Source organism: Parus major, chromosome Z, assembly GCF_001522545.3.
Source record: "Parus major isolate Abel chromosome Z, Parus_major1.1, whole genome shotgun sequence".
Lineage (NCBI taxonomy): Eukaryota > Metazoa > Chordata > Aves > Passeriformes > Paridae > Parus > Parus major.
This window is the reverse complement of record NC_031799.1, coordinates 34,790,627-34,814,610: the sequence shown is the minus strand read 5'-3', so window position 1 is coordinate 34,814,610 and position 23,984 is coordinate 34,790,627. Positions and strand designations below refer to the sequence as shown.

General features: G+C 38.6%; 1 protein-coding gene across 2 annotated transcripts in view; it reads right to left on the bottom strand.

The window, feature by feature from the left end:
* Positions 1-363: 363 nt before the first annotated feature.
* Positions 364-23,984, bottom strand: part of TLE4 (TLE family member 4, transcriptional corepressor) — a 98,280-nt gene continuing 74,659 nt past the window's right edge. For both annotated transcript variants that reach the window (XM_015615329.3, XM_015615330.3), the window contains exons 9-20: positions 14,155-14,274; positions 13,580-13,633; positions 12,803-12,955; positions 11,464-11,596; positions 10,989-11,182; positions 10,722-10,798; positions 7,403-7,652; positions 6,055-6,302; positions 5,028-5,175; positions 4,240-4,390; positions 3,729-3,805; positions 364-2,087 (exon numbers count right to left, since the gene is read on the bottom strand). In XM_015615329.3, coding sequence (XP_015470815.1) covers positions 1,980-2,087; positions 3,729-3,805; positions 4,240-4,390; positions 5,028-5,175; positions 6,055-6,302; positions 7,403-7,652; positions 10,722-10,798; positions 10,989-11,182; positions 11,464-11,596; positions 12,803-12,955; positions 13,580-13,633; positions 14,155-14,274 — 1,713 coding nt within the window. In that variant the 3' untranslated portion in view covers positions 364-1,979. The remainder of the gene's footprint in view (positions 2,088-3,728; positions 3,806-4,239; positions 4,391-5,027; positions 5,176-6,054; positions 6,303-7,402; positions 7,653-10,721; positions 10,799-10,988; positions 11,183-11,463; positions 11,597-12,802; positions 12,956-13,579; positions 13,634-14,154; positions 14,275-23,984) is intronic.

The following is a 23,984-nucleotide window of genomic DNA, read 5'->3' as shown; positions in this document are numbered from 1 at the left end:
TCCTGCTGAGCTCCACATACTCACTGGGCATGTGAACAGTAATGGTCCTCAACTTCACTCTCTCCCAAGGTATGGGATAACATAGGTATGTCAGATGGGAAACCACAAAACTGGGAAACAGCAAGCTCTTAGGTGACAGGCAAAGTCTGATGCTTCCAAGTGTTCAGAATCAGTGCAGTCAGGTAACTGAGAAACTATAAATTCATAGGTTTCACTATCTCAGCTGAAACTCTACATTGTGTTTCAGTGGCAAAACCACAAGTATCTGTAGTGGTATGCTCTGTAAACGAACGGCTGCACGTGTGACTGAGATTATCACAGACAACAAAGAGGGAAGGGGGAAAAAAAGAAGAAAAATGCATCTTAGAAGTTACTTATGTTTAATGCTTAAAAGTCTGAATGCACAAACAATAATCTACCATTATAGAAGTACTGGTGGTCAATACAATGCATTAGAACTATGTACAATGACACAGTTTAGTATCAAAATCTTTCTACAATGTAGAGTATTACGAAACTGTTAATGACATCAAACACTAAGCACTTAAGACACCATTTTTTTGCTACCACATTTGGAACTTCAATAAACAGTCCATTTTAACTTGCAGCATCAATCCATTTCTAGTATGAAATTAAGTAATTTTCTACTTATACAATAAGATTTATCTACACGGGTCTCTTGATTTTGATCCATAGCAGCAAAGGCACTGTACATCAGCAGATCCACAGACTTAAAGATTTTTTTTTTTAAAGCATTCAAAAAAAAAAAAAGTCACAGATCATAGTTTAACAGCAACAACAACAACATAAAAAGATAACACGTTGTCTCTGGCACAATGGCTCAGTCTGCGTCCGTTTTAGGGACATCCAATCAAGACTTGGATTGAACTGCTGGCGAACAAAGCAAGTCCTTATCCCAATGAGAATCCATTCCTTTTTGTATGTCGGAATGAGTACTCTTTTACATCCTACCTCAGAGGTCATTGCTTTTGTAGTTTGTATATTGGTAGGCATCCATTCTTATTTCAGTGCAGTTTCCAAAGAACATATCAAATATTTTTCATAATCTCTTGTAATTGAAAAATTGCCTAAAGACACATATCCCCATTTTCAAGGAAACATTGCAAAAGTTTCCAGAAGTAACAAAGGTGATTCTTTGAGGCAACTTATTGTACTCTCTACAATATAACAAAGAGAGGTGTTTATATTAAAAAACCTAGCTTGACACCAAAATGCTTTATGTTTATCAACAGAAAAGCATTGAGAACAAATCTGTACACAAGATGCTATATTAACATTGCAAATATATAAATTAGCACATTCTTACTTAAAGTGAATTTAATTTAGATGTGAACTGAATTTGCCATTCATCACAGGCATGTAGATCACTGGCTACGGTTTGCAATTTCCTAAGTTTCCAAGACTGTCTAAAATAGTTAAGATACAGCATCTTCCCACCAAATAATTATACTGTAATAACACTTAGAGGTCTCATCCAAGAACAGGACTAAAAAATATAACAAAGTTTATTTTTTTAAATAGAAACTACAAGTCTATTTAGTGTAATTTTAACTATCTCCTGAACATCCTTCTCCAAGATCCCCAATTTATCCACCTGCAAAAACACAAGTATATGATGCATCTTGCAAACTAAAGCCGGGCCAGACAGCTTTATTTAGTTAGTTCATTGTTAGAAAGCCTTCTTTAAACAAAATAAATACATTACAGCTATAATACATAATTAAAGAATCAAGGTCACCATTAAGTATGCTTATTCCATCTTCTTCCAAGTAGATATCTGACAATTTGGTATCACGAGTTCTTAATGAACATTCACAAATCAATAGCAAGTTAAGAAGGAAAAAGTAAATTCTACAACTGTGATGAGCATTTAAGTTTTCAGTTTAGAAAGAAAGAAAAAAAAAAAATATACAGCAAAGTGCTAGGAGAAGGAGTTCTGTCTGCATTCAGATTTGTCTCTAATAAATAACTTCATAGACTGTAGCTTTCTTGTCCCCAGAGCCAGTGACAATGTATTTGTCATCCACAGAGATATCACAGCTAAGCACAGATGAGGATTCTTTGGACTACAAGAAAAGAGAAAAGGAAAAAGAAAATTACATCTTCCCAGTCCTTCAATCCTGAAGGGCTTGAAGATTAATTGGAAGAATTTATAGATAGGGAATACATGAAAAGCTCATTAAAGTATCAGTACCATAGAGGCAAATTTTTTTAAATACTTTTGTTCCACAGTATGATCTATTGTAAAATAAAGCAGTGGTAGAGAGGGAAGTGAATATTATGGGCCTAGAGGTAATCTATCAATCAAACAAATAGAAGTAGTGCTTTCTATATACTTTACAAGGATGAGAATTTATTAATATTTTATGCATTTGATTTGCATAAAAATGAATGAAAACCCATCTTCTTCCCACTTCCTTTGTTGTAAACAAGAAATTCACACAGAGAAACACTTCAAAGCCCTACCTATCCACAGGTATGAAACAAAGAGACTCCACAGAAATCAATCTATCTCCCCTCACTACTTCCCCAGCACAAGAAGACGAAAGCATTGCACAAAGGAATTCATCACAGAGGACACAAGTAGGAAAAGACACTGTGGTAGAACAGGATACACAACAAGTGTGTAGGAGCTGGATGGGACACAGAATGCAAGCATGTTGCAGTAGCTCTGTCTCTTCTGGCTTTGCTGTCTGTTCTAAGATGAAGTGTATGCATTGTCACATTTACCTTGCTGTTTCAGTGCATGTCTTCTTTACATAAAGATACATGTCCACATGATTTTCTGCCTGTTACCACAAGAGCTAAACACTTCCCAGCCATGCTGTGTTTTTGGCAAAAACACCTCTGTTCACTGCACTAGAAATTTCCTTATCTACCCCTCAGAAAGAACGTCATACTGGAGTTTTTAGTATCACTTTTAAGGGGAATGCGCTCTTGTTAGGATGATTTGGGCTGTCTATGGGGGTTGGTTCTAGAAATGAACAGCCTCTACTAGGAAAACTTAGAACCTACCTTTCTCTTATCAACATAAACTGCACTGTCTCCAAAAGTGGAGACATGCCAGTCATCAGTGCAAATGAGACTGGTCATTTAAACTAGAGCCAGTTAAACAGTTAAATTTTGTAAAAAAATTCCAAATCTACAGGTGCCTGCAGGTGAAAGAACAGAAAGACATGCCAAAAGTCACACTTTTCTAGTGGCACTGAAATGCTATTAAAACTGGGCACAGAGGGCCTATAGATAGGTTGCAGCTTTCAGTTATACTTCAATATAAATATTCAATATATTCCTTATCGCTTCAGTTTTCAGCTCAGGAGTCTGCTGGTCCAATCTACCAACACATCATCCAAGAAAAATACACATTCATAGTATGACTTCCACTGCTACATTTCAGACCTTCAGTGACTGTTCACCTAACAACATGACTTGGATACTGTATTCCACCAATATGCAGAATAATGTGAGAAAGAAGACTATTAACAACAATTTTAGATTAAAGGGCTACTTTACTGTAAGAGCTGAATTAGTGAAACAGTAAAAAGAACAAAAACATTTCTTTCTCTAATTACAGACAAACTCTTTAAGGACTACAGTAATTAGGTGCATTTCCACCTGAAAATTCCTTAGGCTTCTGACAGACCCTGAGATGTGCAGCTCTACTGCACTGTAATGTATGTGGAAAACAGCTTTTAGGAGATTATTACCTGGAATATACTGGCTCCATAAGGTGTTCTCCAAGCATTAAGAAGATTATCTTTTCCAGTGCTTACAAACCATTTGCCTGAAACAGATTGTTTAAATGTTATTACTGCATTTTGTTTTCAAGGAATACACCTAAAGAAACAGATGATTGTAAAAACAAAGCATTCACACATAGCCAAAGAACAGTAACATTTTCATCTGGCTGCACTATGATGTTCCATCACAAAATAAGCAGTACCTAGAAAAAAGCAGTCAGACAGAGTTTTCTGAAAAACCATAATACTTATTTTTATATTTTATATATTTAATATATATTTATATATATTTTATATATATATTTTTTATATTTTTATATTTATATAAAATTTATATACTTATTTTTATATTTATATATTTAATACCTAGTTTTCAACTACACTCTGTAATTTAATAACTATATTGCACTTAAATTTAAGGGTAACCTTGAATGAATTTTTCGTGAAGGAAAACACTGATATAGAAAGATTTGCTTACCACAGTGAGCAAACTTGAGTGACAGCACACAGCTCTCATGAAGATGCAGCTGATACTTGTCCGGCTTAGTAACATGCAGCACCTCGACATTGCTGTTCTCCATTCCTACTGCCAACCACTCACCAGTTGGACAATAGCCCAGTGAGAAGATCTGTAATCAGCACAGCACATGCTTCAGTCAGTAAAGGAATGAGCTTGAGATATTCAAAACTGACCCTTGCTACACTGTTAGCACTATGCAAACTCACATTTTTGGTCTACTGCAGTTTTAAAAACATGACAATCCAATTACTGCAGTAATGAAGATAAGTTAGTTCATGCAAACACAGCTGCAAAACTATGCTATTAAATGTTATTAAAACTGCAATAGTGAAGTATTGAATCAAACTATAAAAGTTAATGTCCAAGCTTATCTGACAGCATTTAAAATATTTTCATAAAATAGTTTTGAACTCAGACCTACAGAAATGGGAACAGATTGCAGAGAGGAACATTTTAATCTGGCACATGTTTTATAAAACCAATTCTCCCTTACTCTCATGGGAGAGGTACTAATCTGTCAAACAGTCATAATCCAGATAGACATTTAGCTGCCATAAGAAAACAAACAAACAAACAAACAAAAAGAAAAAAAAAATAAGAGAGTATACGATACTAAGTGAAAAATCCTTTGGAGTTCTCTTTGAGACTGATTTTTTGCTTATAAAGGGAAAAAAAAAATTAAATATGTTTGTTTTAAATAAACATGAGAAAATTTTGTTAGCATGCCAAAGGTTCTGAGACTGAACCTGTGATGTGAAGTCATGTTGCTGTAGCTGTCTCCCTTCTCTGAGATCCCAGGATCTGACTGTATTGTCCAGACCTCCTGTCCATAATTTAGTGCCATCATTAGAAATGTCAATACAGCTTGCTCCATCTGTGTGGCCCTGGAATTGCCTGAAAATATTCAAAGAAGATCAGTACATTCTGAGCAAAAGTACAAAATACCTTCTTTCAGTTCCTGAGTTGTAACTTAGATTCCAATAGCAATCCCAGATTAATACGAACTCCGGGACAGTCATGTGCGTTTTGCGATGAATTGATGATGCAGTTAGGCCAGACAGCTAATTTGATTTCAAAAGGAACACTTTAAGAGTCAGGTACTCTGGAAATCTTTGCTGCTGGCTGTGTGATACCCACTACTCAAAATAGTCATTCCCCCCAGAAGACTGTAGCATGATCAGCAAAATTACCTTAGTCTAAGAAAAATTTGCAGGTCACTGATGTTAAAAAAAAAAGAGCAATCTAAATGGTAACATCAGGTAGTAAAAGCTTGATTTTACTTGCAACATTGATATTATATGTAACAACATATACAAAGTGCAGTGCACAGAGAAGCTCTGTGTGACCAGAGCTTACTGTATATCAGTGTTGAGCCCCAGCCCATACTCCTGAAAGGCTAAGTCTGCAATGCAGTAATTTACACATACCTTTACACAAAACATATTTGCTGGATTAAAGAGATTAGAGTGAGAGCAATATATTGCATGGAAACAAAGAAAATCATCTGTTCAAGGAATCTACAGCAGTATTGATATCAGCTGATATTTAGGCCAGTGTAGTTATGGACTGATCAAAAGGCCTGGAACTGTGAAACTCTCAAAACATATAAATCATCGTATAGACTTTTGTCAAGGTATTACCATGGCTATGCTGAACAACAAAATACTGGAAGCATCTATGCGTGGAGAAAATAGAATATATGTGCAAAAAGCACATTTACTGCTGTGTCTAAATAATTCTTCACAACCTGATGATCCAGTTTGGTAGACCTACCTTACTAAAGTCTGGTTATGCAGATCCCACACTGCAATGTTGCCATCGCTACAGCAAGAGAAGCAGACCTTGGAATCAGGGCTGATAGCTAGGGCATAGCAAGCTGGAGCAGAAGATGTCAGCTCTGCTTTGATGCGAGGAGTTGGAGCTGCCAGGTCCCAAATGGATAACGTGCTGGCTTCCCCACCAACAATCAGGGTGCGGCCGTCAGGGAGCAATCTGCAGGAACGGATGTAGTTGTCTCTGTTCTGTGGAGACAGAAGCCATCAAGAGATTACTCATGAGGAAAGAAAACAGCATTAACATGAGAGCAGAAATCCATAAAAGTATTGTATTCCCTCCTGGTTTTAATGAGCCATTTATACTTATGACAATGATAAAGTGTATTAATGCCAGAAAATTACATGACATTAGGGAAGTACTTCAACTTGATCTACAAAATTCAGTAGTGAAAGATATTTAATCTTAATTAGCATCAAAATGCGAAGACCTGAACCCAGCCCAAAACAATTCAAGATAGCTGAATTTGACAGCTGGTGTAGAAAGTTGTATTTTCATACTCTGTTTATTTCAGCACATTAACCTCTCAGCATGGGAGAGTACCAAATTCCCTGCACACTTTCCCCCTTCCCGTTCCAGTGAGACTTGCTGCCACCATCTAGGAGATGTCAGAGGAAAATATTTGGGCAATTTTCCTCATTTGTGTAGCAACTTGTGTAGCAATTCATTGTAAGTCTACACGTGCTGCACAGTTCTCATTTTACTGCCTCTGTAACAAGCAGCAATATCTCACCAAGAACTGGTAAATGACAAGAGAAAAGCTGCTAACAATAGTTCATCTTGTTAGCACATTCAAATAATTTGTGAATAACATGCAGGGATATTTTTAATTGCCACATTAAGACAGGTCAATGCATTCATACACATACACAGACACAAAGTAGGTGACACAATCCCCAAATATTCTGAGAGAATACAGCTGAAAGACAGCAATTTTTAGCACAATAGGTTATCAACAAGCTCTAAGATTGCCAGCAAATGTCAAAGTTTATAAACAATACTTGCTGTACTGTCTTTGATCTTTCCTCCTACCACAATCTTAGGAAATTAAAAATGCTTTGATTCATTGTGGGGGAAAAAACCCACAAGTATGGTGAGGAACATACTTCAACCTCAGTTCTAATGAAAAAGAGCACAATTACAAATGCCATACCAACCTGTGATACCACCACAGAAATGAAATACCCACTTGCCCTTTACACTGTAGTGCTATCACTGCAATCTTAACACAGGGTCCTATCTTCTTTCAGTGTTCTGTTCACTTCGTTCCATGCTGCTGTTCACCTACCAGGCAGTCCAGCTGAGAGACAGGGCTCTTGTTGCCAGGGTGGCTGATGTCCCAGACCTTGACACACCCCTTCCCACCCGTGTAGACGTGTCTCGTGGGGTTGCTGATGGTAACTGCACACACAACTTCCCCGTGGTTCAGGGTGTTGATCTGACGGGCATGGCGAGGGATTCCTGGACCGATGAGGGCATCAGGAGGGAAAGGAACTGGCTGCATCTGACCATCTGCACTTACATGAAATGAGTATGCTCTGAGGGAGAAAAAAAATTAAGGGGGTGATGGAAAGAGTTTTACTTCAAGCCTGTTAAGGAAAATAGAATCAAAGATGTGCTTCCACTGCAGGCATTCACTCTGTGCCATCAGCTCAATTTTTTCACAGATATTTCACAGAATATTCTGAGCTGGAAGGGACCCTCAAGGATCATCAAGTCCATCCCTAAAATGAATGGCCATATGGGGACTGGACACACAACCTTGGTGTTATTAGCACCCTGCTCTACTCAACTGGGCTATTATCAGGTATTTTAATCATGTAAGGAAAAAACATTTATTTATCTATATGATGGCCCTCAAAACACGAACATAGGTGTTCAGCTTTTAATGTGGAAAGTCAAGCACCAATCAAATGAGCTTTTACAACTCACATTATGATGATTTCTGGCATGAGTGAGGCTATATATAATTTTGGATGATATTTTGGGGATATCACTGCGTGCAGAAAAGGGAAGGAAGGTTAGGTAAGGGCCCCCTGGAAGACAGAAATAGTTGGCTGGTTGCTGCCAGAGCATAGTGTGTAGCTGCGTGCCAGGGGACATTTGGCTGCTCGCTTTACTGACTCTCATGTGGCAGCTTCAGCTGGACTGCTGCCAATCTGTCCCAAATGTACTGTGGGTCCCAGGCCCCTTGAGCAAAACTGCTCAGCACTGTACCTAAGGGTGCAGTGAAAATTCCACCAACACCGAGGAGTTAAGTCCTCAAGGCACAGTTGCTGACAGCTGACATGACAGACCAGCAAAAACGCGCTGCAATGGAATTTTTTCTGTTTTATGGTTTGTTTTGGGTTTGGGTTTTCTTGTTTGTTTTTTTTTGTGGATGCTACAGATCCCAGATTCGCTTGCCAAAATCAGGCCTCTCACTGAGAAAGAATCTGTTCTGTGATTGCCTCTTATGCCACCTGTGAATAACCTATCAACAGCTTTATCTCAAAGTATTTTCCAGGGATAACAGTTAGGTTGTAAAATTGTCTTGTTCTGAGATGCTACCTGATACATCACATCTATTACAAGAGCACAAAATTTTTAAGAGGGTTTACCTATACATACCAAGGTATGCTTAATGGAAGGCTTTAATTTTCTTACACCTAAAAAATCATCATAATGCTCATGAAAAATCCATTGTCACAACAGTGGGATGAGAAGAGCTCACAAAGAAATTGTTTTATGAGAATACTTTTTAAGTTCACTTCCTTAATTGATACTTCAAAGTGACTAAAGAAGGCAGTATTGCAATTAAACTACTGAGTTTGTCATTTAAGATTCATAATGCATTAACACCAGATCAATAATTTTCAGTGGGACAAAATGCATTAGCTATCTTTCCTATTTATATACTATCTTTCAGTATTTATATACTGTACAATACTCAAGAGTTGATACAATACCAAAGTGAAAAGAGAGTTATTAGGGGCCAAATGTACCATATGCTGCCCACTCCATTTCATAATACTCAACAGCGCAGAGAATTTACACAAATTTCCCTTTAAGGTGAAAAAGGAATAAATGAGAAAATAACAATCCCCGAAGATGTGACAACTATCACACTCAAGACAAAGTCAATACAATCATGCTGAAAGAACCACAGATTTTTAAAGTTTCAAGCCCTCTGGTAGACAAATGAGAGTTATATTTAAATGTTTAAAATAGACATCAACAGAGCCACAATATTTAAAAATCTTGGAGATATACCAGAATTCAAGTGATTTGATTTCAGTTTGCCTCATGTTTTATTCCTCTCTAGTTTAACAGAAGTAAGATGTGAGCAGGGAGGTCTCTGAACCCCTGCAATTGCCATTTCTCTCACCACAGCAAGCAAAGCCTAGTAGATCCAGAGACACTTCTTTCCAGGTGACTGGCTCCATCAGGGATGAACTTAAATCCAGCAAGCATTTGAACATTACATCAAGACGTTTCTTAGAGGCCAGTGTATATAATGGATGAAGATCTGTGCCCCACAGAATTTTTAATGCAAGCAGCTGGTCTGCAAGCTGCTGTACATCAACTTCCACACCTGCCTGAGGCATTCACCTAACAGGGTGGCACAACTAGCAGAGAAGTAAATTAAAGTGGTTACCAGCAAGCGACTGAGAGATCTGGACCTGGTTCATGATTTGTGTGACGTGTGTACACGAGGAGCTACAGGCACTAGGCCTGACCACTTGTCACCGTATGTTCCTAACCCTGTGCATCTGCAAGCTCACTGGCAGGTAAACATGTGCATTTATCACACAAATCCAAGTGACTGACTAACCTCAACCACTCCTACACAAACACGTTCACACATAAAAGAACTTGAGAAGGATTGGCACAAATATCCCTTGGCCATCAAACCAGTATGAACGGGTCACAGTCTCCCACAAGTGTCACAAGGAAGTGGAACTGGATGAATCCTAAAGAAAATCTGGATCAATATGATCCCAGTCTGTGTAGCTGCTCTAGTTTTTCTGCTATCTCAGGAGGAATGTGAGGCAGAGAGTTCTTTGTCTCTGTAATTCTTCTTCCAAGGCTCAAAACACAAAAAGCCTGGCAAAGCAGGTCACATTATACGGGTCAGTTCCATCAAGGATGAATCTGAATATTATAATAAAATAATTCTTTCCAGTATTTTCAATCAAACAAAACATTTCAGTATTCCTTTTACTACATACAGCTGCTAAGCTTGCAAGTAATTGCAAGGCTTTTGTGAACAAAGAAACAATTCTTTTAAACTGAGAAGCAGAGTAGAGATGGAAAGCTGAGATCCCATTCCAGCTTACATTTCCATACACAACCAGCCAGTCAGATTTGAAGTTCATCTCCTTTTTCCATTTATTTCTGTCTCCTTTACTTTGTATCACCCAGTCCATGTCAACTGCTATTAGTCTTCAAAACAAATTTACAAATGCAACTTTAAGATTACACAGTGATGCTCCTGCTCTTGCTGAATAGCTATACTTATTTCTATTCACACAATAGTTTTCAGTAGCTAAGGGGAATTCCAACCAGCAAGGGAACATGACTTCCAACAGATGATTGACTTTTAAAGCTGAATGTTTGATACTCACGGTTTTCCTCCTGGGATGCCTGTGAGATTAGGAGGGATGCCTGGGACTCTCATGTGATGATGTGGATCAAAACCAACCTATAGTTTTCCCCAAGCAAAGCAAAAAGGTGTATTAAAGTAAGAGTTAGGCAAAGGAAGACTGTTTAATTCATGTTCTCCATAGCATACTCCCCAAACCACAAAGTGAGTGAACTAGAGTTAACCCCACAGGTCTTATATTCAATATAAACAGCTCTCAAAACTAAATGCACTAACAGCAAACACTTACCACTGGAGATCGCCCGTAAGCTGCCGCTGCCGCCGCCGCTGCAGCTGCTGCGCTCATTTGAGGGGAAATGTTGTGTAGACCAGCATAGGCAGCTCCAGGGCTGGTGAGCTCCCCGTTCATACCAGCATGTGGCACAATACCAAATGGAGTAGGATAAGGACACGGTACTGCCATAGGTGTCCTTAAACCTGAAGCTGTAAGGAGAGGGGGGAAAGTGAGAAGTCACAGAGGCATTCTAGACCCATCAGATGAAACATGAGTTTGGAAAATTGCAAAAAAAAACCACAAATAACCCATACCAACCAGCCAGCCAGCCAAGGAATGACACACAATACTGTATTACAGTGATGAAAAACCGGCTCAGCACCGAGTTTAAGCATCTGTAACATACTGACTTGTCATTACAGATTTAAAGGGAACCTGACAAAGGACAAATGGTCACTGTTTCACACCACCAAAATATCTGGACACTAACCTATTGGGTCCACACCTGGGGGTTTGCCGGGCACTGGCCGCAGTCCGGGAGTGGAGTTGCTGCCTGGAGTTGGGGCATCAGTCCGTGGAGTTGGGGTATTTGATTTAGACACAGGAGTGGTAGATTTCTCATTCTAATCACCAAGAAGGAAAAAGGAAGAGAGTTTGTAACCTATTTTATCTTTATGGCTAGTGATCAGTGATATTAGTGATATTTAGCTTCTGGGTTTGGTTCAGCAGTCCCTGTCAATGAAAAGAAGATGCAAAGACATTGAAAAAGACAAGAATGGCTTTGGTAATTAACTACTGCCTTCACTCCTTTTCTCATCAGGAGAATCTGTACAATTCAGAATGAGGTAAATGACTGAAAAATCATTGCCATCTGATAACTGGCAGCATATGTGAAATCTGTCAGTGGTCTCACTATGCTCATGGACCTGCTCCCATTATAATTTTTCTGTGAGGGATAGACAAGAAGAGCAGAAAAAAAATCCCCAAACTGACCAACTACTCATACCCAAGAGTGGTGCTAGAAACACAGGATGAAGACAGTGACGGGTATAAAGTCAGGAACTGTGCAGTGCTGCTCTTGTGACAGGCTTGTTCATCAGACACACCACTGATTCCCAGGCCTGAACCTGTCATTCCATCACCTTTCCTGAGCACTACATTCACTTTAAGCTTTTTATTTATTTATTTATTTTATTTATTTTAAATAACTGCATACCCTGCCCTGTGAAGAACCAAGAGGGGAATTACTGTGCAGCTCAGGTAGGTGATTAACTGTGGCCACAAACAGGAAAGGAAAGAACACCCCTTGCAGGCAGCTCTTTTCTTCTACATTATGATTTGCGATGCAAGTCAAAGAAGGCTCTTGTAAATGACAGATTACTTTTTAGATAGAAAATAAAAATTATTGTTTTTGTATATAGCCTGGTAATTCAAACAAAGCTAACAACCAAATCACATCCAAGCAGGGAACTGAATTTGCTATAAACCACAGCACAGGAAAACAGCTCAAGAAACCCCCATGTACTTTTATTTATTCTCAGAATAACAGTTCTTCATATGGGGGAGGAGAAAAATATCTCTCAGAACACCCCATCTGTCATCTACTCACATCACCAGTGAAAATTACCTCTTCCTATCTCCAAAAAAGACTGTGGACTTTCTATTAATTCATTAGATTCCTTTGAAAAGAGGAATTAAACTAATATTTAATTGATGCTTCACTGTGTTTTATGAACAGCTGTGGAAATACAAATTGTGTTCAGACAGAAATCTGGTGAGCATGTATTTCAGCCTATGATTAGGGGTCAGAAGCATTTTGTAGTACTTACAAGGCTAAGTTCTTTGGATTTGGAGGAAGGAGTACTGCTAGAGGATGCAATAGATGCTGGACTAATTGGCGCATCTTTTTTCAGCAGTCGAGTCTTGTCCAAGCCATTTTCCCGTGGAGAGTGTGCTGGGCTCCCACGGGGAGAAGAAGGATCCTAAATATCAGGAATATGGGTTAGCATAAAACCTTCATAGTAGCCACTAGCTCTTTTCTTGAGCAGTCCTCAATTTGGAATGAAGATCTGTCATAGGAAGTGACATATTCCTTCCATACTTAATAGATTTAGCTGATACAATTGTAAAATTGGGAGGGATAATGAAGGACAATTTGTTGTTTATTTTTTTAAAAACGCTTAAATTTGATGCCAGCAATCTATGGATATTGAAACAGGCAAGTAAATCTCTTTTTTCAAGTGACAGATTAAAAAGATTCAATGTGTTTGGCAGACCTGATAAGGTTCACACATGAAGTCATGGCCAAAGTGAAAGAAAAGACAGATACTCTTACAAGCTGTACCCCCTCTGTTGTTCTGGGCTGGCTTCAAATATCTCAAAAGAACTTTTTGTTCATAGGAGAAACAACAAGTACTTTGTAGAAGTGTTTCAGATCTGATTTGTATTCTAAAGAAAGAGGATACAAGCAGATTCCCTCAGGCATATCAAGTTCCTTTATGAAGGCACATGCCCTAATCCTATTCATAAAACCAATATGCACAGAAACCACTGAAGATACCCTCACCACCATTTCTGCAAGGTACAAAAACCAGCACTGTGTATACCTCATTGGAAACATCAACTACCAAGTTGTCATCGCTCTTTTCACCATCGCTGTCCTGCAATGACAAATCATAATGTGTTAAAAAATTTTTATTTAATATTCCAGTGTCTCTTAGTAACTATGAAAACAGAGGAAGGCTGCTCACAAATCTGCAGTGTACCATTTCTACTTTTACCAAAATTTATGTGGTTATACAATTGAAGTCTTTAGGCCACCTATAGGGCTTAGCAGGTTGCCACAACTAGAGCATTCCTCCCCATCTTCACGTTGGTGGAGAAGGACATGGGATGAAAATCTGCATCCAAATTGGCACTGCACTATGAAGTGGGGTCAATATAGATTTCACTGACATGACCCAGCCTAACTAAAGTTCAGCATTATTGTCACACAACTTCCAGGTGCTTTGTATTTATACTGTTAAAAACAGTATCAGTCGTGTGCACAAAAACGTTTAATCCAGCAGAGACATTAGGGGTATTTGGTCCTCATTTTAAAATTAGTTATGCAGCAGAAATCAGATGAAATTAGAGAGGAGCACTGAATTTTAACAATGCACAATGTAGACAATCTACTCACATAACGAGCTGCTATTTCCTTCTCTTCTGTTTTCTGTTTTTTACTCTCTGAAGAATAATCTGTAGAATTTCTGTGCTTTTCTGCTGTCCTGAAACTGGCTGAGGGAGACACGGAAGAGCTCTGTAGTCCAGAAAGAGAAGAAAGCATCATCAGGCCCTCATTCACAGGAGTGGTTCATTTGTCACTACCCCTCAATACTTCTTACACTGATGGTATGATCTGGAGCTGTTCTCACAGACGGCACATTGGGTTTTAACCAGTGACAGCTACCCAGCGAGTGTCTCGCATTAAGAACTGCACTATGTATTGCAAGAGACAGAAACAGGTGATCAACTGACAGATCACAGGGGCTATCTGCACTGCCAATGGGATGAATTTTATGAATACTGTGCACTGGTCTTGTTTTGGTTTGTTTCCTCTACAAATATCCAGGGTTAAGTCAACAGTCCCAGAAGAGGGGTGCGTGTTTGCACATGTGTGTGTGTTTGCCTGTGTAAATCAAAAAGAACAAAGAGGCTCAAGGCAAGTCACACTTCAGCAAACATTTGAATGAAGATTTCTACCAAAGAAAGAAGCAAGCTTCTGAACAGTTTTGAAGCATGCAAGAACAGGAGAAAACACCTAAACTCACTTTATTTTGCTGCTTTTTACAATTACAGATTATGCCTGCAGCAGACAGAAACAAAACACAGACTGGCTCAGTGACTCTCTTACTATTCTAGAGTTCTCACCTAGTAATGATTGCTAAAGAGCAAACATATGGGCAGGAAAGAAAGGAAGATAATGTGTACTTTATGCATTATCATCCAACAACTTCACTCTGCTCCCTTAAACAAGGCAGGCAACATTTATCGAATTCTACCATATTTCCAAAGCTTTGTGGAGCCTGTATCTTCATATACAAAAAAAGGAAGCAATGAAAGATGCAACGTTCCCTCTGGGACCGATTTTAGTAGCAGCAGCAGCTTTTGGCCCTAGTTCAAGAAAGCATTTAAGCATGCACTAAACTTTATCTCACTCTGAAGTCAGTGGTTGAATGTACATAAGTAAGGATGTGTTCAGGCTTTCTGCAGAATTGGAAATGACAGCAATGGAGAAGAAAATAATTGTCAGTTGAAATCCTGCTGACTGTTTCCGTCTCTGTCCTCTTTTTTTACTGGGGTGGTGAGGAACAACCAAAGAAATCTTGACTGATGGATTTTAGATCCTCCCATTCATCCAGAAATACTTGTTTGGGGCTTTTTCCTCCATGCATGATGGACAGTTGTTGTTCCACATAAAACTGTGCAATGCAGCAATTTGGTTTTGGGGTTTTCAGTGCAGCTATTAACACAAATACAAACCAAGAAATCAGTATTTACACTGAGTAACTTCTGTTCCATTGCTAATACAGAATTTCTTCTTTTTCTTATTTTATCACAGGCTTTTGGTAAGGATTCAGAACACTTAAGCACAGAAATTAAGCTGTGGTTATTTATGGCCCAAGTCACATAAAAGAATATTACTACCTACTGGGACACAGGTCCTCCTCTCCATTTTGCTGAAATTTCCAGTTCTTGAGAACAGTAGCTCAGATTAAATAAGTAGTAGAATTTGCAAAAAATCTTCTGTATTTTTGACTGGTAATTGTTAATTACCCTCTAAGAACATCGAGTGGAAATAAAAATTTTAGAACAAAGCTAGCGTTGAAAGCACAGTCTGTGCCTTCCCATACTGTGCAAATACATCTTAAAATACTAATTTAGTTTTAAAGCAGATCATTAATCAACGATTATAGCAAATAACGCAAACTAACAGAGTTATTTTTTGCTCTGAAGCGACAACACATGTTAAGACATTTGGAGACAGCAGTGCCAGGGTACAGAAGCCCTTAAAATAAAGGCCAACTAGAAACACAACATTAAATGAACTGATGATTTGAAAAATGTATTTGTTTCTGCAATGATATAGCATAGCCTTTTGCAAAAGATTTTTATACTAAGCTCCTATTACATTTATATTCATTTACAATTTGGAAGGCAGAAGCTTGTAATGTGAATTCAATTCATTATTTCTCAACTTCACCCTACAGAAAGCAATTTGCTTAAAACGAAGAAAAATAATCACCAATAAACTACAAATTAAAGTGGTGTCTAAAGAATTAAACTACTGCACTTATTTAAACAGAAATATTTATTTTCATAAATTTGAAACCATACAGTTCCATTTTTCACAATCTGGTTAGCTATGTGCTACAGATACCATTTTAATCTTTGATTTCACTACTTAATAAAGTAATAAATTGAAGGCCCCTACTAGAAAGATAAAGTAGCTAATTATCACTAGCACATTAAAGGGTGAGCACCACATTGGGCATTGGTGCAATGCACACTGCTTAATGGTTTTATTGCTTGATGGATCTGACCTTATACCAGTATGAAAAGATCCTCCTGTAGTATTCTCACCTGACATTAACAGAAAAAACTGAGACAACTCACCTACTAACAGCAGGCAGAACCTCATTTCCCAATCTGAAATTAGGCCAGTGTACTGACATTATTTTGCCTCATGAGTCAACTACTACAGAACAAATCCAAACACTCCCACTTTTAACTGTCACACCCCTCTCCTTGCACAGAGCCAGCCTACCAATAACCCTGCAGAACTGCCTTCTTTTCCCTTCAATGTGAAATGCACCTGCCACATAAAGATCAGTGACTTCATGGGATGGATCTCTGGTACTCTTGCTGACAGATCTAAATTTATCTCTTATGCTAAGTAATAAGGATATGCCACATATATATAGACAATGAGCTATGGTCTAGAGCTTCCTATGGATTGAATGCCTATTATGTTCACTGTATGAGAGACAACAGTATTACTCATATTGAGTTCCCTCCATTGTATGTAGCAGCTTTTCAGTCTATAAGCACTAATAAGGACCTATCTTCATTGAGAAACACTGGGATGTAACAGTGTCCTCATGGTTTCCACTGACATCAGATTCCTGAAAATAATCCTGTACCCACCCATGCTTTGGTTCCTGAATGTGCAAGCCCACAAACTCCAAGAGAAGTCCTTACATTTCCAGACTGTGAAAGAAAACCCCATTAAAACACACTGTTCAGCTGACAGACTCTGCCCTGTTCCTTGATTAAAACATCAGTGCTCTCCTAACAGCTGCCATTAAGAAGCTGCAATATGATAGTTACTTGGAGAAATTAAGTGATTCAGCACTATGACTTGGCAGGCTGTAACTTAATGGGCCAGAGTCCTTGTTTTAGTAACTATTAAAATTTATAGAGAAATAAAGTCTTTTTACACTGTTGGTTTCTTCAATAAAATGCATTAATCTACTAGAAGAGTAGCATTTTCCTACTAAACAATGCTGAGTTTGCTTACATGTAATAATTATACATGTATTAGACATAGGAAGAAATACACTTTGGTGAAAGTAGGTTACACTTGGTTTGTGTTTGAGCAAAAAATACCAGTTTTTCATTTTCTGCTTCAGTAGAACATTTTTATTCATGGTAAATATACCACAAAATGCTGACAAAAAACAATGAATGTACACATTTATAGAAAGGCTGAACACATTGCCAGGTTCACAAAATTTACTTAAGAAGTGGAACAGTGTCTTTCTAGCTCTGGAAGCCACAGTATTTTTTGCACTAGGCTATAGAATATAGCATGCTATGATTCAGTCTCTGTTTTGGGCAGTACCGAGCACAGTGCTAACAGAAACAATCTCCCACCAGAAGGACCATGCTGTTTTCTCTCCAACACCATCAGGGTGCTGCTCCTGGTGGAGAATCAGTGCAACACAGCTGCAAATTAAATCAGTATAGAGAGCCACTCAAGCCTCCTATGCAGCCAATAAATTCTCACCAGCATACTCACTGTCTATTTGGGATAATTAATAGTTCAGATTTCTAGGGAAAAAGAAAAAAAACCACAGTATTTTACCCCCACCTTCCACTGGAATTTAGGTGCATCAACATAGATAGCTCCCACCATAATGTGGCAGAAATCAGTGTGGAAATCATAAATCAAATTGTACAGCTATCCAGCTGTAAGCCCCAACTCCCCATATGCTAACTTCTCCAGATAAGACCTGGCCTGAGCACACTAAGTGATAATTAAATGAAATCGGTGTTAAAAGTAATGACTAGAGATGACAAGATGAAAAGCCTTCCTACATGTTAAAGCTGGTAACTCTTTAAAGCATTCATGAGTATGACCATTCCCCAGTGTACTCTTACTACTATGCCAAAATGATGTATTTGGAGTGGAATAATTAAAACAATAATTCCCAACAAAGTGGGAATTACAAGATAATTGACCATACTGAAGTATTAAGCAAACTGCAGTAAAAGCCAAGGATGCTCAACGCTAAGGTCAATTACAGTATAATTATCTGAATGACATTATTGCTGTTATAAAGACTGCTGAAAGTATGAAAGAAACTATAAAAATGGATACAATATGCATTGCAGGGAAACGACCAGGCAGTGCTACTGCTTTGTTGGCCAATGCCAATGTTATAGATGGAAGTACCAGCACCAGAGCTTGGACCCAGGCACTGCCCTAAGTTTGGGCTTGGAGCACTAAGCTGCCTAATACTGTAAGAAAAAGGAAAAAGAAAATAAGGAATTAGGGTTAAGACTTCTGACACCCTAAGGGTGAGATGATGACTGCTCTGGCATGAGGTGGGAGATGTCTCACCAGACAGGTGAGAGGCCAACGCAGAAGAAAAAGAGACAACACAAATACAGCCCAGAAACCGTGTGCTCAGGGAGGAAACTGCAGCCAAGAGCTCTCTCAAAGCAAGCCAAAGGGCTCTAAGGTAACACTGGTCTACCTGTTTAGAAAATGAATTCACTTACATACATCTATATGCACAGATACATTGATTAAACTCAGGAAGATGGTGTGAAATGCTGTGAGTTGATCTACACATACCATAATGGAGCATCTGCATAGCAACTCTGCCTCCTGAAGTCACCCACACTTACACAGCCTTTTTGTTGCTGGCATTGTTATAATTATTACTGTTATTATTATTATTAAATTACTATTATTGTTATTACTACATCCCAGCATCTGCATGGATGGACATGGATTTTGTCCTCTTTGGTTTAATTTTTCAACACACACTCCTTGCAGCCCTTAGGCAAGCAGGTTTTCTTTACCATGCCCTTAAGGTTTATGACAGTGGGTCATGATCAGGATGACACAGTCAGGCAGTACAGCCTGGACCACAGCTCTTCCAAACTGGTTCATCAGAGGAGGCTGGTAGTCAAGTGCTGATCCCACATATATCACTCTGGTCATGGTGGACTTCTTTAATATTTTTTTGGCCCCCTTTTCCAACCTGTTTCTCTGCTTGCCCAAACCAAAACCTAACTTCCACTCAGCCATACCATGTTTTTTTGTTTTATTCACTTTATTCACTGCCTTTTCCCTGTGGCTGCATTTTCAGATACCAGGAAAAGCCTCAGTAATTGTCAGTGAAAAATGCAACTAACTAGCTAGGAAAGATATAGAACAAAGCCAGTTTTAATATCACATGACCCAGTCTGAGCTAACTGCATTGAGTTTTGTAATCAAGCGTGTGATAATTATTTCTAATACAAACTATGATTAAAATGCAAACTTTGAAGTTTTATATAGCATTTTTAACCACTAATTAACTTCACTAATTGCAAAATTAATGAAGTTAATTAGAGGATAAGAGTGCCATAAAAAACATCAAAGTCTAGATGTGCAGTGCTGCCTGCAAGAGCAACAAGAAGGCCATAAAAAAAGTCCAGCATATAAAGAATATGTAGGGTCAGCAGTCTTCAAAATCCAAGTGTTCTCGCAAGTATTACATAAAGAGAAATGTAGATATGTCTGTATATTATGTATATGTGTGTGTCACTTCATAAAAAATGCCCATGTAACTATTTACACTTGTTCTGCTTGCCATTGGTGGTACCACTGGAGTATTTAATCTGAGCTAATTAAAAGCATCAAAGTCTAGATGCTATGAAATGGGTGATAAAATGAAGCAATAAACTACTGCAGTTTCACACATTAATTCCAGTTGTATTTCAACATATACTTATCAATTTGCTGGAAAAGCTGAGGGGGCCACACAGCAACAGTTGAAGATACCTTGCAATTTTGATGTATAATCCTATCAGCGTGTAATGATGCTTCTCTGGCCCCCTCCTGGTGTAGAGGCTCATGTTGGTAACAAGAAAAGTAGATGTTTAAAGCAATGGTGAGGTCTGCTGGCTAGTCTTTTGCAGACGGATTTTTGCAATAAATCCCTTAAAATAAAGCTTCTCCACTAATCACTGGCTGAAGGATGTAACATGCATAAGGCCTAATCACTACTTGACACTGTGAGGGTCAAAGGATGGGGAAAACTAATACAGCTTTAGGACAAGCAATGAAGCAGTAGAAGAACACAGATGAAAGTGAAAAAAGGAAGGCCAGGTTTAGGTTAAAGTATATCCTAGCACCGGCACACGAAGATAGTGAAATCAAATGTGCCAAGAGTAACACCCTTTGGTAAAGCAGAACACTTTGAACAGAGGACCTGGTTTCAGCAGGGAACAAAAGAAAAAGAACCAGATGGCAGGAAAAAGAGTTAAATGTTTCTGTTAGGTTTACAGAAGCCTCAAAGTTCACATATTGCATTTACTAGGAAGTCTGTTCTCACCCACATTTTGTTAACATTGAATTTAATTGACAGTAGGACAACCCAGGCACTATCAAACATCCTCCCCCAATCCACAGAGCAATTCACTTGATCCATTCTCTCCATTCACCAACCCTGATTCTATCTCCTCTCTTGACCAGACCCCAAAATAAGAATACATGTTTCAGGGCACAGCAGAGTAGGTAATTCGGATGGAGTGAAAAGATTTGCAAGAAGGTGTTAATTAAGGCACAAATTGCAACTGGTATAGACAATAGAGAGGTGAGCCCCAGGGCATATGCAGGCTGCAAAGGAATATCAACCCTAATGATCCCATAAAGGAGAAGTATTCCAACATCACAAGCCTGGAAATGCTACCAGAGAAAAATGTCTTGCTGGCATTTTAGAAAGTAGATGTGAAAATCCAAGACACACATGCATGTTGGTCATCAAAGACTGCAAGCCAGAATCACTTAAAGGGAAGGGTCAAAGGTCATCAAGTTACAGAAATTCAGAAGTAATAAGTTCAGCATAAGTATCTTAGGAAATCTGAGGAACTAAACAGTGCCAATGTGAAATGTGAAACTACAGTCCTCCTCTCCTCAAATATTTATTTGGGGTTCCAGCAACTTATCTTTCATGCTATTTCCTTCAACAGAGACCTGAAACAATTTGACCAATTCTAACAAAACGGAAACACAGAGAACAGAGTATCGGCAGTTAACTAGGGAGAAAGAGCAAGGGAAGGCATGTAATCAGAGTAAGAGAAAAAGCTCAGCTAGCTGGAGCATTAAATGCAGCAACTTAATTGTGGGCTCACCACCATGAAAGAGAGAGAATAGCCACCATCCTGCATTACAGGTTTTGAGTTACTGAAAGGACATGAGGCAAGGAAAAGCAGCAGCACACCAAGAGTGTTCTTCAAAAGCCAGTGATGGACATGCATAAAAATTCCCAACATCCAACATGTCTCCAGAATATCAACACTACTTATGTTTTCACCACAACTGCATTTAAACAGAATACACAAGGATACTTGGTTAGTTTTCAAAATTCTAAGAAAACACTACAGAGGGAATGTTTTATGATAGACATTAAAGGTTTGTGTCAGTATGCTTTACACTCTGTTCCTGCAGAAATCAGGAAATCCCTCTGAAGAAAAACTGGGTTTCACTCAGAGTCCTCTTTTCAGACCAAGCACCGTAGCAGAACTGCAATCCTTCCACTTTGCAAAGTGATTAAAATGGACTGTAAGGCACAGAGCCAAGCTGAATGCAAACACTTTCCTGCAGCGTCTCAAGGCACAAGGGTTATAAAAATCCCTTCAGTACTGGCAACCGAAGTTATGAGGTAAAAAATACACACATCTACACCCCCTAGATTTCCCATGTTCAAGCAGCAATGATCAGGCTTTTAAGTGCTGCCTTCTCCAGAGATATTTAAGTGGATTCAGTTTTCATGTGACAGATCCTAACAACTTTCTCCTGGGATTTACATTCCCTATCTCTTTTCTATTTTGACTATAAGGATCTAGCCTAGTGCTAATGAGCCTTTTTTTTTTGTTGCTTTATAACCACAGAGATCACATCTGAAGACAGTCCCACAAGACACTCAATTTAGCTTCCCTCCATCATGTACTGTGCCCCAGAATATTTTCAGTTTTGGTTATATCTAACAAAGGCTATAGTCATGGCAAAGGCATCAGTTTTGAGTTTTCACATTTCTGCTCCCTTCCAATCTATCCATATGTATCAACTCCCCAGGGAGAAACACTTTCATTTTCTTCCCTTCTGCTTCTTTGTCTCTAAAGAATTTTATAGTTGTTTTGCTGCAGAGATGACCTAGGAGATGATAAGAAGACAAAGCAAATTATTGTTTTAACTGAATAATTCACAAATATAGCTGATGATCTCTTTCTACATGTTCTGACTAGTTATCTCCCTTATCCCTGTTTTTAATCCTCTTTGTTCCTGACTTGATCAGTAGAAAAGTGATGGGAGAAAAAGCAGCCTTCAAAATGCTACCATGATTACAAAAAAGCCCCCTAAGATTCAATAGAAACACCCACTCCACACCCTGACTGCTTCTGTCAGGAGAAACACGTTCACATGTTTTTTCTCAGGTATTAAGCAAGAGACTAGCAATTTGGTCCTCTCTTCTCCATTCGATTTTGTGTGGCTTCTGAAGACCTGGGTTTATTTTCTGCTTTTTTAGTACCCTACATAATTTAGGAAGCCACAGCCACCGGCAAGTGTCCACTGAAAACAGAATTTAATTATCCAACCAAACTCTTAATTGGGTGGGTGAATAAGACATGACTGGGTGCTATTAAATGTTTGCAGATTCCAGGCCATGCTGATTCTGAAACAAAACATTCTCTCAACCATCTATTAAAAATATCTTCCATAAAAAAATCTTTGAGTGCTACTATTTTCCTCTCTGCCAAAATAATATCCTAGCCCATTATATCTGCTTCACTTCATCTACCCTCACTTACTTGTGTTCCCAAGACCCTTGTTCAGGAAATGATCCCATTTCCTATTCAGGAAAGCACTTGAGCAGATGCCAGATTTGAGGCACACACTTTGATCTTACGGAAGTCACAAAGCAGAAAAAGAAATCAGAGGAATGTACATATGTGCTGAACTTTAGATGCCTACTGTGCACTGAATCTGGACCTCAGTCTGCTGCAAAAATAAGGGTCCCCAGCTTCATTCTTCAAATCAAGGACTCTGCTAAGTGGAAGGGATGGAGGAGTGGTGGGAACACAGATTCAGCAGTCAGCCTTAAAGCAGTTACATCAGTATCTAAAAGCACATTATAAGCATAACACCTACTTTGAAGACTGAAAAAATAAAACACATGGTCCTTTCTATCAGATTTTTAGATGCATTACAACTCCTGAACATCATAGAGCTTTGCCAAGAAAAGCAGCAGTAGCTTTTACTTCTCAGGGCCTTCCATTATTTATTTTAGATAGGTCACACTGTTAATGTTTTAAATGTTAAAAGCACAATCAAATACTTACTTCAGGCTAGCTGAAAATGTTTTGATGTTAGCAATGAGTAGACACTACATTTTTAATTTAGGTTAGAGGGAAAAAAAAGCAAAAATCTCTCTCTTGTACTCCCCCTGCACTCTGCCATGTAGTTAAATG